This window comes from Etheostoma spectabile, chromosome 2 (genome assembly GCF_008692095.1).
Source record: "Etheostoma spectabile isolate EspeVRDwgs_2016 chromosome 2, UIUC_Espe_1.0, whole genome shotgun sequence".
Lineage (NCBI taxonomy): Eukaryota > Metazoa > Chordata > Actinopteri > Perciformes > Percidae > Etheostoma > Etheostoma spectabile.
This window is the reverse complement of record NC_045734.1, coordinates 14,875,227-14,888,255: the sequence shown is the minus strand read 5'-3', so window position 1 is coordinate 14,888,255 and position 13,029 is coordinate 14,875,227. Positions and strand designations below refer to the sequence as shown.

The window sequence follows — 13,029 nt, the reverse complement described above, 5'->3', positions numbered from 1 at the left end:
TTCGTTGAACTGCCTATATTCAAAATCTACACAGCTGATTAAAAACATCTTAAAACATCTTAAAAATTAATTTATTGATTTAATAATATACGTAAATTGTGAAAATCTGTGTACCAGAAACCATACGCGCTTTACACCCGAATTGAATGCTGGGATACCGGCCCGGCCAAGTTTCACACAGTTACCTCACGATCGCAATCCTCGGTAAATGGGCGTGTCGAGATCACATCCGGGGATTTTAACTGTTCTTGCGAAATGCTAACTTTGTATTGGTAGTACTTAGGCCACCAAAACATGACGTTTCACAAGAACACAAGAACACAAGTCCATAGAAGAACACAGATTGAGAAACGGCCATGGCCTTCCCATGCGTTAGGGGGTGCTATGGAGCCTGCTTACAGGTATCGACCAAATCGCTGAACAATCTCGCAAAGCTCCCAGGTGTTTGTGTGGGTGCTAAGTTTTGTGAGTTTTCGTATATATTGAGGCCTTCAAAAATGTGCCCAAGGGCTAAAACCAGGCTAACACCAACCAGTTAGGGGGTGCTATAGAGCAACTATACCACTCCCAAGCCTAAATGTAAATTCAGACCAAAGAGTTTAATGTTCAGCACATGGCTGCAAGATGTTAAGGTTTTCGTGGATCCTAAAGTCCTCAAACAAGTCTTTGTAAAATGAGAAACTTCGCAGGAAAATCGCCATATTGTATTTTCTAAAAATAGCTTGATAGAATTCCAGATGATAAATATGTTCCCTGAAAGTTTATATGGTAAATTATTACTTTATTTGAACTCAGGGTGCACGTTAAGGGGCGCTATGGAGCCCCCTGGCAACACCCGAGACCAATCACTATAGAAATTTGTTATTTTCCATAGGTCTGACATGTGTGCAAGTTTTTGTGAGTTTTCCCGCATGCTAAGACCCTCAAAAATGAGAGAGACGGGAGAGGTGCGGAATAATAATAATAATCCTTCCAAAAACAATAGGTTCCTGACAGGTTGAGTAAAAAAATCATGTTTCTGTGTTTCAGGTGGAACTACTCCTGCCCAATGGGAGGACATTACTGGCTCCACGCCTCTCACTTTTGTTAACCAATGTGTGTCCTTCACTACAAACGTGTCAGCGAGGTAAATTCTTCCAACTTTTTTTAATGTGGAGTCAAATGCCCTTCACATAGACGCTTAACACTTATATAAAACGTATATAATATACTCCCATCTCTGTGTAGGTGATTCAACTAAATGTGCCATTCATTCTTTTAGGTTCTGGCTGATAGACTGCCGACAGATCCAGGAGTCTGTTAGTTTTGGCTCTCAGCTGTACAGAGAGATAATCTGTGTACCATACATGGCCAAGTTTGTAATTTTTGCTAAGACACTTGACCCCATTGAGGCCCGTCTGCGCTGTTTCTGCATGACTGACGACAAGATGGACAAGACCCTAGAGCAACAAGAGAACTTCACTGAAGTTGCCCGTAGCCGAGATGTTGAGGTGCAGTGTGATGAAAAGAGTATGATAATGGGTTCATCTAAAGGGGAGTGAGCATAGAAATGAGAGAACTAATGCTGAATTAGTCTGTAGCCACATATTAGAGGTATAAAGAAGGAAAAGAAGGTTTTTATTAATATAGTTTGTGTCCTTTAAAAATTCTGAGAACACTGTTTTTTTTAGATTTGAATACATAATTGTTTTTTGTTGGCTCTCATATGCACATCCAGGTGCTGGAGGGAAAACCCATATTTGCTGACTGCTTTGGAAACCTGGTGCCTCTTACCAAGAGTGGACAGCACCATGTGTTCAGCTTTTTTGCCTTCAAAGAGAACAGACTGGCCCTCTTTATCAAAGTATGACAACACATTTGATAAGAAATGTCTAAAATATTTACTTATTTACTCAGAGATTTTGAAATGAAGATATGTGTACATACAAATATATGTAATCAATAGACTAAATTGTTGTTTTAATTAATGAACAGATCAGAGACACAGCACAGGAGCCATGTGGTCGCTTGTCCTTCACCAAAGAACCACGCACGTATCGTGCTCTTAATCACAATGCTATCTGCAACCTTAACATTACTCTCCCAACATACTCAAAGGTTAGTTTGAATACATTTCAGTTTGTATTTGACTTACAATAGGGCGCTATTTTTAGCTGCAGTAACTGCACTGTTTGCCTCTCAATTTTATGATTCTCTTTAGGAGTCTGATTCAGAACAAGATGCAGACGATGAGGTGAATATATTATATTTGGTACATTACTGTATAGAACAATATCATAATTAGTGACATAGTTTGTAACTAACTATACTTTTTTTATCTTGCAGAGTGAGAGGAGTGACAAGAAATGTAAGCTGAGCTCTGTTGTTTTATATATGCATGAATTTTAGATATTTTACAATCCATTTTCAATCATCGGTGTTTGTACTGAGGGTGTTAATATAGTATAATTTCTATATATAGGAAGAATATATTGTACATTTATTTTTTCAGTACAACACAGTAAATTTGAGTCACTTCACTTGATTAACATAAGGTTACTGGTCATAAAGGTTGTAAATTATTAGTTTACAAATATGAACATCTGTATGTGCTGAAAGATGCACTTATTGATACATTCTACTTTTCGTTTGGATTAACCTCGCTCTTTTATTTTGCTCTACTAACCTGTGTATAGTTACATGTTCGTTATTGGCAGCTCTGCTATGGCTGATATACTCTGCCTTCCCCTCACTCCAAACCCCACTGACCTTCTTCCACCTATTTCCCTTTCTGGTTAAACTTTATAATAACCATTAACCATACATGGTGAATTGATAGTAAATCAAATTTTGGTTCACAGTTATTTTACTCTCAACAAACAAGAAATGATAATTAATAATGTTAGCAAATTATTAGCAATGCTATAATTTAGTAACATAACTATTACCTTAAGTTTAACTAACTATTAATTTACCATTTATTAATGATGGTTATTTAGCTATTTTCCTTTTTCTGTATGAGCTTTTTTTATTAATCATAAATAAATTCAAATGCACTAAAAATTGCTTTGGTTACCAAGGTATTTGTGTTAGACTTTCATCTTACATTGAGAATTATGTTTTGTCCTACTAATTTAAAGTATAGAAAGTATTCATTTTGACCAATTCTTTCATTATGTCACATTCATACATTTTTAACAGTGACATTCTGAAAACACAGCTGTTGTTCTGTACATAAATAATTGACAAACAGTATAATTAGTTTGTTCTTTGTTAAAGTGTGTAGATTTATTCCTGGTTTATTTTTTGTAATTGTCACTCATTTTGTATGACTCTCTTTTTTTACTTTGACCTTTACTACTTGCCTTTACAAACCTTCCTGAGTTGCTTTCATTCATTTATTGAGATGGACTATAAATCAAATCCCTATTCACATTTTTACATAATAATTGTATGTCACTACTTCTTTGCTGTATTTGAACGAACAGTGCTAAAAAGTCACAAAACAAAGTTAATTTCTATATAACATAATTTACACATTTTAACCTATAATGATATGTGACACGACAATAAATGCACATTTTTTCATAAATTTAGTAAATATAAGTATTTTACTATACAATATAATGCCAGTTTTCAAAGTTAAGTGAATAAGTTCATTACTTTACATTGCTTATAAATACTAAGTATTGTAAAACTTTAAATCGGACCCAAACAAGTTTCCAGTAAGAAATACCTGATTGATTGACTAGAATTACTTACTTCACACCTCTTCTAAAAAAAAAACCTTTTCATTTTTGTATTCAAAGTTTACGTTTTCTATGTTTTAAAACATTAATTTGTAAGCAGACATGACTTTCCATGTCAGCAACAATCTTGAGAAGTTCTGTTGTTATTCTTCCTTCCTGTCCCTTTGTTCCATATGTAGATTTTGTTGTTGTTCCCTTTGGTTCTTTTTATGTTCTATGTAAGTTTTCTGAAAAGGTAGTTAAACATATAATATTTATATTATTCTTGTCCATATTCTACCTGTTTGGTTACTCCTCCTGGCTTTGCTTATGCTGTTGCTGCTCTTCTTCCCTTCAAACTCTTCTGGATCACTTTGTCATCTTCTTTTTGGTCTTCTTTTCAAGACCTCCTTATCCTCTGCCCTGTCATTCTTCTCCTTACTCTGTGACCAGAAGATGGATTTTTGATGGCATTGTCTTGATCACAACTTTCTGATGTCTTTCTTTCCCACTTAATTTGTCCCTTATGTTCTTTACCCTTTTTGTTATCAAACTTTTTTAATTGAAGATGATGACTCTGAATCAACTGAGACATTCTCCCTGAGAACTAACCAACCTCTTGACCCAGCAACACTTGCAAGCCCGGACCTTCTCTCAGACATGTCGGATGTCAAAATGTCTGCTATTTTGAATGCAGAACAAATGGAGCACTTAAAATATGCAGAGAGAGCTGGAGCAAGAGGGTTGGAGGAAAAAGAGCCTTTGGCCAAAGACAGGCTGGTAAAGGTTGGAGGGATTCAAAGATGTGGCATAAATGATTTTAGACAAGAAGTGCAACAAGATGATGCTAAAAACAACATATGGGGTTCACTCTACGAGTCTAAGACTGCTGAAATGAAGAATCCTCCTGTCGAAGAGCCAGTCTTACAGGAGATATGCATTCAGGGGAAGACTTCAAGTAGGTCCGCCATAGGAGACATGACAGGTCTAATCTCACAGCTTAGCATCGACATGGACCAATACCTGGAACAAAGACCTGTAGTGACAAGTGGTTCTCTAGAAGACCTTGTCCAAGATAGATTTGAACAGGTTATTGTAAAGCGTGATGGCAAACGGCGCCCCCCAGATATCAAGAAACCTATTAGGAAGAAACTTAGAGACAGAGAACGTTCTGGGTGTAGCAGCTCTGAGGGTGAGCTGGAAAGGATGAGCTCTGAGGAGTCGTTAGATGGCAATGTTGTTCTTAAGGAAAGTGCCCTTGTACCCTCCACAGATAAGGATCCTCCAGCTTCTCCATCAGTGGTTGAAACACCAATAGGATCTATAAAGGACAGAGTTAAAGCTTTACAGAACAAATTTGAAGAGGAGGAAGTGCAAAAAAATACCCAGGAACTAATTCCTCAGGCAAAATCTTCTATCGTCACAAGGAAAAATGAGGCAGACATGCCAGAACTTCCCAGAGTTCCAAAGTCCCCAAAATCACCCAGATCTCAGACAGAGAGATTAGAGGAGACTATGTCCGTTAAGGAACTGATGAATGCATTTCAGACAGGACAGGACCCTTCGAAAAATAAAGCTGGACTTTTTGAGCACAAAGCAGTGGCTTCTTCTTGTATCTCAACATTGATATTTGAATCAGAGGATTCTAATCAGATACAGAGGACAGAACAAAGTCCTAAGGAGGAGCCGAAATCAAAAACCCAAACTCAGAGGCTCACAACTTTCTATCAAGAGAGTGATGTCAGACAATGTGACAAAAAAATCATAAATGATCCACTTGAAAGCTTTAGTAAAGATAACTCTGAGGAATCACAATTAATTTCACATAGTACTTCTTTTGGAAAGACAGTCAAATTTGCTGATACAATTCGATGTGACGATGGAAGTGTTAGCCCACATCGAGAAGCATCAGAGTTGTCACAGAAGGAGACTATGTCTGTGAAGGAGTTGATGAAAACATTCCAGACTGGCCCCTCAAAGACCAAAGCAGGGCCTTTTGAACACAAAGTTGTGCCTTCTTGCATTTCAACATTTATATCTGAATCAGGAGATTCTGAAGAGATACAGATGACTGAACAAGATGCTACAAAGGAGCTAAAATCACAAACCCAAACTCAAAATCTCAGAATTTTTCAGCAACAGAGTGATGTCAAGAAAAATCACACAACAGACTTTGAGGATCAACCAGTAAGCTTAATTAGAGATAACTCTGAGGAATCGCAGTTTGTTTCAGATAGTACTTCTTTTGGAAAGACAGTGAAATTTGCTGATGCAGTTCAGTGTAACAATGGAAGCATTAGCCCAAAGAGAGAAGCACCAGAGTTGCCAGAGAAGGAGACAAAGTCTGTTAAGGAGCTGATGAAAGCATTCCAGTTTGGGCATGATCCCTCAAAAACTAAAGTTGGGCTTTATGAACAGAAAGCTGTGGCTTCTTGCATTTCAACACTGACATCAGAAACAGGAGATTCTGAAAAACTAATTACTGAACAAAGTCCTATTCAAGACTCAGAATCACAAACCCAAACTCAGAGCCTCAAAACTTTCCATCAAAAGAGTGTTGTTAAGAAATATGACCAAACAGACTTAGATGCTCAACCTGTAAGCTCAAACAGAGATTACTCTGAGGAATCAAAGTACATTTTAGATAGTGCTTATTTTGGAAAGACAGTCAAATTTGCTGATACAATTCAATGTGATGATGGAAGCGTTATCCCTCAGAGAAGGACATCAGAGTTGTTAGAGACAGAGACTATGTCTGTTAAGGAGCTGAGCAAAGCATTTCAGACTGGGCAGGACCCTTTGAAAAGTAAAGATGACCTGGGTGAACACAAAGCTATTGCTTCATCTTCTATTCCATCTCTGATATCTAAATCAGTAGGTCCTGAAGAGATTCAGATGACTGAAGACAGTCCCACACAGGAGCAAAAAATTCATTCCCAAAAACAGAATATCACAATTGTTCATCCCCACAGTGATGTGGATGTATGTGAAACATGGGATTTAGAGGCACAAACAGTAACCTTAAGCAGAGATAACTCTGAGGAATTACAGCTAATTTCAGATATCGCTTATTTTGGAGAGACAGTAGAAATTGATGATCAGTTTGATGATGGAAGGGTTAGCCCTGAAAGAGAAGCGCCAGAGTTGTCAGGGAAGAGCCAGGGCAGGATGCAGTTAGGAGAACCAGTCATAAGTACTGGTGGGAGTGTATCTGAAGACACACAGATCAGTCCTGATCGCAGACATTCTGAGGACTTCAGTGCTGATATAAAGGCTGAGCTTGAGGAAAGTCCAGAGTACCAGCTTTTCAAGCAGACATCAACAGCTGAAGATGTAAGCGATCAGCTGGAGGCAACTGAGGAGGTAACCTTGGTTGATTCTGATACAAATCCAGCATCCATCTCAAGTCCTTGTGTGAAAAGTTATTTTGGGGAAGGTGTTTCTCTTATTGAGAATCAAATGAAAGATGATGATCTAAGTCCTGAGAGTCCCCAGCGTGAAGGTATGGCTGAATCTCCGAACACTAGTGTTGATATTAGGACCCCTTGTTCCAGCTCAGGGGAGAGCGAGGATCATGAAGGACTCGCAGTGACAAATGAGGTGACCAATGAAATGCTTACTTACTCCACTAAGAGCGAAGAAACATACATCATACCTTCACAGGAGAAGAGGTTTGATGGAGCAAGCAACGATATCACAACATTTGATTGTGAAAGCAAAATATTCTTTACACAAACTGACACGGAAGTAACAGAGGTCAAAATCAATGAGCCACAACTTCAAGAAGTCCACACTGAAAGGAACACATCTAGCCAGGCATCCACTGCAGTAAATGATATGTCAGGAATGTTGTCCTTAATGAACAGTGACTTAGATCAGAGTCTAAAAGCCAGGCCTGTGGCACGTCAGCCACCAGGAGAGGATTTTTTTCAAGAGACATTTGAACAAACTATTTTAACAAAGGACAAAGATAAAGAAATTCTTTCATTTGTCACTGATGAAAATAAAGGACCAACAGTGGATTGCACAAAACAAGAAATATATCAAATACCAATGGGAGAACATCCAATTACATGGACATGTGAAGAAGTAAAGAGTGAATTTAAAGAAGTAAAAGAGACATCAGCTATGTTGTCAGTTATGAACAATGACATGAATCAGTATCTAGAGGCAATGTCTGTGGCTAGTCGACCAATAGAAGAGGATGACGTGCAGGAGAAATTTGAAATGTTCACTTATGACAATAAAGGAGTGACAATGGATGGCACAGCGCAAGAAACAGATCACAAGGAGGTCACAAGGAGAGGTGAAGAAATGGCAAGGGAATTTAAAGAAACCCAAGCAACATCGACTGAAGAACTCCTAATGAAGGAAGAGTGGGTAGAGAGAAAGGCTTTATATCAGCCATCTACAAAAGTAAAGGAGATGTCAGGGATAGTTTCACTGCTTAACAGTGACTTAAACAAGTACCTTGAGGACAGGCCAGTAAAATGTAGGCCTCCAGAAGAGGACGTTATCCAGGAGAAATTTGAAAGAGTTACTCTCACCAAAATCCGAAAATCCTGGAGTGTGGAGCAACCAATTACAATATATGATAAAATGCAAATAGCTTGTACTGGTGTGGAGAATAATATAAGTGGAGAGAAACATGAACAGACTGATGTGGTTGATCTCAAAGAACTTGAACCAAGTAATGTATTGGATACATCATTCCAAGAAGTTTTCATCGAGAGAAAGACGTGCCAAGAAACGTCTACAACTGAGAGGGATATGTCAGGGATGTTGTCACTTCTCAGTAGTGACTTGGACCAATATCTCAAGAAAAAGCCAGTGGCATTACAATGTCACCCAGAAGAAGAGGATATAGTCCATGAGAGCTACAAACAAGTTATTTTGACAAGTAGTAATTCAGTTGATAAGATAGATCTAGAGGCAATTGAACACATCCAGACCAACGTAGTTAGAAACACAGAATTGTCACCAAGTTCTGTATTTGAGACACCATTCCAAGAAGTTTGCATTGAGAGAAAGACACAACAACATCAACAGTCTGCAACTGATAGGGATATGTCAGGCATGTTGTCACTTCTCAGTAGTGACTTGGACCAATATCTCGAGGAAAAGCCAGTGGCAATACAATGTCACCCAGAAGAAGAGGATATAGTCCATGAGAGCTACAAACAAGTTATTTTTACAAGTAGTAATTCAGTTGATAAGATAGATCTAGAGGCAAATGAACACATCCAGACCAACATAGTTAGAAACACAGAATTGTCACCAAGTTCTGTATTTGAGACGCCATTCCAAGAAGTTTGCATTGAGAGAAAGACACAACAACATCAACAGTCTTCAACTGAGAGGGATATGTCAGGCATGTTGTCACTTCTCAGTAGGGACTTGGACCAATATCTTGAGGAAAAGCCAGTGGCAATACAAGGTCACCCAGAAGAAGATCTTGTCCATGAGAACTACAAACAAGTTATTCAGACAAGTAGTAATTTGGAGGATAAGATAGGTGTAGAGGCAAATGACCACATACAGATTGATTTAATTGGAGTCACTGAATTGTCACCAAGTTCTGTATTGGAGACACCGTTTCAAGAAGTTTGCATTTTGAGAAAGACACAACAACATCAACAGTCTGCAACTGATAGGGATATGTTCAGGATGTTGTACTTCTCAGTAGTGACTTGGACCAATATCTGAGGAAAAGCCAGTGGCAATACAATGTCACCAGAAGAAGAGGATATAGTCCATGAGAACTACAAACAAGTTATTTTGACAAGTAGTATTCAGTTGATAAGATAGATTAGAGGCAATGAAACACATCAGACCAACATAGTTAGAAACACAGAATGCACCAAGTTCTGTATTTGAGACACCATTCCAAGAAGTTTGCATTGAGAGAAAGACACAACAACATCAACAGTCTGCAACTGAGGGATATGTCAGGCATGTTGTCATTCTCAGTAGTGACTTGGACCAATATTTGAGGAAAAGCCAGTGGCAATACAAGGTCACCCAGAAGAAGAGGATATAGTCCATGAGAACTACAAACAAGTTATTTGACAAGTAGTAATTCAGTTGATAAAGATATATAGAGCAAATGAACACATCCACCAACATAGTTAGAAACACAGAATTGTCACCAAGTTCTGTATTTGAGACACCATTCCAAGAAGTTTGCTTGAGAGAAAGACACAACAACACAACACGTCGCAACTGAGAGGGATTGTCAGGCATTGTTGTCCCTTCTCAGTAGTGACTTGGACCAATATCTTGAGGAAAAGCCAGTGGCAATACAAGGTCACCCAGAGAAGAGGATATAGTCCATGAGAACTACAAACAAGTTACTCAGACAAGTAGTAATTTGGAGGATAAGATAGGTGTAGAGGCAAATGACCACATACAGATGGATGTAGTTGAAGTCACTGAATTGTCACCAAGTTCTGTATTGGAGACACCATTCCAACAAGTTTGCATTGAGAGAACGACACAACAACAGTCTTCTGAGAGGGATATGACATGCATGTTGTCACTGCTCAGTACTGACTTGGAGAGTGGATGCCAGACTTGTTCCCATGAAGATGAAGGACCGAAGAGTTGCTCATCTAATGAGGGTGAGGATAAAACCTCACCATGTGCAGCGTCGCATTTCAATGACTCTACTGAAAGGGTGGTGGGCATTACAAAGTCATATGTAACCATGGATGACGGTTACAATGATCATAAAGATGCTGATGTAGTTGCTGCTCATTCAATTCTTAAAACACACACATTTTTGCATCTACCAGGTAGTTCTGACACATCGCAACGACCAACCAATTTGGAGAATCTAAACACTGTGGTTTTTGACCCAGCTAAAGAGCCGTGTCATCAAGACTCGCTAGAGGCAAGTCCTCTCATGGAGGATAGATCTTCAAACAAATCCCCTGATTCAATTGAGCCAAGCCCTACTGGTGAATCCCCTAGTCCAGACTCTCTTGAAGGAAGTCCGACCCAATCAAAGGACACAGAATTTAACATGCCAGCCAAGACAGCTGTGTACGAGGATTATGCCTCCCAGTTAAAAGCATGTTATTCTTATGATAAACATATTTACAGGGATGAAAGTGAACACGATGAGCAAGAAAACAACTATGAGTTAAACCAAATGGGAAGTGAAATAAAGGAGGACATACATTCCTGCTCAGCAAAGACAGTAATCAATGAAAATATGCATTCTGACACCAACATATGTGACAATGAGAATCTTCACATGCTCATAAGGCAAGACTCTCTTGATTCCGATGATAGTAAAGATGATGCTTGCAGTAAACAATTAACTCCAGAAGAGGAGATGTTCAAAATGGCTGCAAAGATCAAAACATTTGAGGAGATGGAACAGGAGGCTAAAATGAAGAGAGATAAATCAGAGACAGGCGATCTCAGAGATGAAGAATTAAATCTAAAATTTGGCCCAGTTATACAGACTTCCTCACAAGATACACTAGAGAAGAAATCTGAAAAATGTGAGATAGAAAGCATTTACACACATTGTGAGGCAACAGATATTAGTGTGAGCATTAGGGAGAAGGTGGAAGTCAAGTCACAACACAAAACTACTCCATCAGTTGATGGCTCATTGTGTTCAGAAAGTGAGGAGTCTGTGGTGCTTTTAGCAGAAAGAGAAGTTGAAATACACAAAGACAAAGAATCTGTAGAAGGGAAACGGTCCTCAGTCACTGACATACATTTTCCCAGCTGTGTGACAGGTGAGCACCATTCAGATGATGACAAAGAAGTTGAGTCATCACTGATACATGGTTCAGGTTATGTTAGCAAACCTCAGGATATAGTATGCACTAAAGAACTACAATACGTTATCCAAGGGTTTGAGGGTGAAAATGATGTAGTCCTCAAAGCACAGTTTGAGGCTAAAGAACAGATAAATCATTGTCCCGAAGAGGACAGAAAAACACCTGGTAAATCACCTGTTCAAACACCAGGTGATGAAAGAGCCCCTGATCCATTTCAGTTTCAAGAGGGGAAGCTCTTTGAAATGACCAGAGGGGGAGCTATTGATATGACTAGAAGAAGTTTTGATGAAGGGGAAGGATATGCATTTTTTCACATAGGGGGACATCCAGTTGATGAAGTTGTACCAGAGGAGACTGGGGAAGGTCAAACAAAGTCTGAGAAAAATGATCACATTACAGATACAAACCTTCAAGAGATCCCCAAATTATTTTTGACTCAGGGTGCAAATAACACAATTCCAGCTCCCAAACCCAAAACTTTCATCAAACCCTTAAATGACATATCAGAGAGTGAAAAGCCCATTTCTGAAGCTGATCTTGGCAGCTCCCTAGAGGTACAGCTCGGTTCCCCCAGTGTTTTGGAGAGACTAACCGACACTGAAAGTGAGGTTGAAAATCTTGAAAGTCTTGGTCTAGGGTATCTAGACTCTACTATAGCTGATCTTCAAACAGACACATCCACAGTTGCTCATTCTGCATACTCAGAGCAGAGCCATGATTCATCAGACTCCTCTCCTGATGACAATGAGGAGGATGAAGATGAAGAAGACCAGTGCTCAGTTATAGAGATGTCCATTTTGGCAGAAGAGGCTGGCATTCCAGCATATCATCAAGATTCACCCCCACCTTTGGATATAACCATGAAAGACTCACAGAAATCAGAGCTTGATCAGGTTCAAAGCTCAAATCTGGATCGTAGGACTAGATCTGAGGCCAGTAGGGATAGAAGTAAAGCCTCTAATAAAGCCAACAGGAGTTATTCTGACAGTAGTCAACGCACTGATGAATCCAACCTTTCCCTTTCCAAACTTCCTGTCATGACGCAACAGAAACCTCCAACTCAATCAATCTCCTTCTCCTCTCCCCAAAGAAATGAAATCCAACTCTCTAAGTCAACCAAAACTTCTGTAAGGTCTTCTTTGGATGTCGATGATATAAGCAGTGCAAGTCACTCTGTTATCTTCACATATGACATCCCAGCCTCACACAGTTCTGATTCTGAAGGCAACCGGTTGCCAAGTGTGCAACCATCTTCTGGGATAGAGGATGTATTTGAATCCAGGCCTGCCTGGGATGACACGGTGGAAACTCAGATGCAGAGAATCGACGATGAGCCAACTCCAGAATGTATGCCAGGTATGACCAGAACTACATGAGCTTTTGCTTTCCTATCTCTTCTCCTCGGCAGCAAGGCTCTTTTCCAATTCCTAGACAAAACTGTCACCATAAGTCTTTTTGTATTTGTCTTTTGTGTTGTAATTTGTCTTGTCCCATCTTGCATTGTGTTTTTGTGTGTATGGGGG

The 13,029-nt window shown here is 39.1% G+C and overlaps 1 protein-coding gene across 18 annotated transcripts in view; it reads left to right on the top strand.

Annotated features, from left to right (window-relative positions):
- ank2a (ankyrin 2a, neuronal) overlaps positions 1 to 13,029 on the top strand; it is an 89,886-nt gene that overhangs the window by 60,283 nt on the left and 16,574 nt on the right. For 13 of the 18 annotated variants that reach the window (XM_032499967.1, XM_032500081.1, XM_032500007.1 and 10 more), the window contains 7 exons: positions 1,030 to 1,126; positions 1,262 to 1,490; positions 1,718 to 1,843; positions 1,975 to 2,097; positions 2,201 to 2,233; positions 2,326 to 2,347; positions 4,276 to 9,446. In XM_032499967.1, the coding sequence (XP_032355858.1) occupies positions 1,030 to 1,126; positions 1,262 to 1,490; positions 1,718 to 1,843; positions 1,975 to 2,097; positions 2,201 to 2,233; positions 2,326 to 2,347; positions 4,276 to 9,413 (5,768 nt within the window). In that variant the 3' untranslated portion in view covers positions 9,414 to 9,446. Of the gene's footprint in view, positions 1 to 1,029; positions 1,127 to 1,261; positions 1,491 to 1,717; positions 1,844 to 1,974; positions 2,098 to 2,200; positions 2,234 to 2,325; positions 2,348 to 4,275; positions 9,447 to 13,029 lie in introns of those variants that run through there. The other 5 variants (XR_004326912.1, XM_032500060.1, XM_032500045.1 and 2 more) reach the window with 1 other exon arrangement.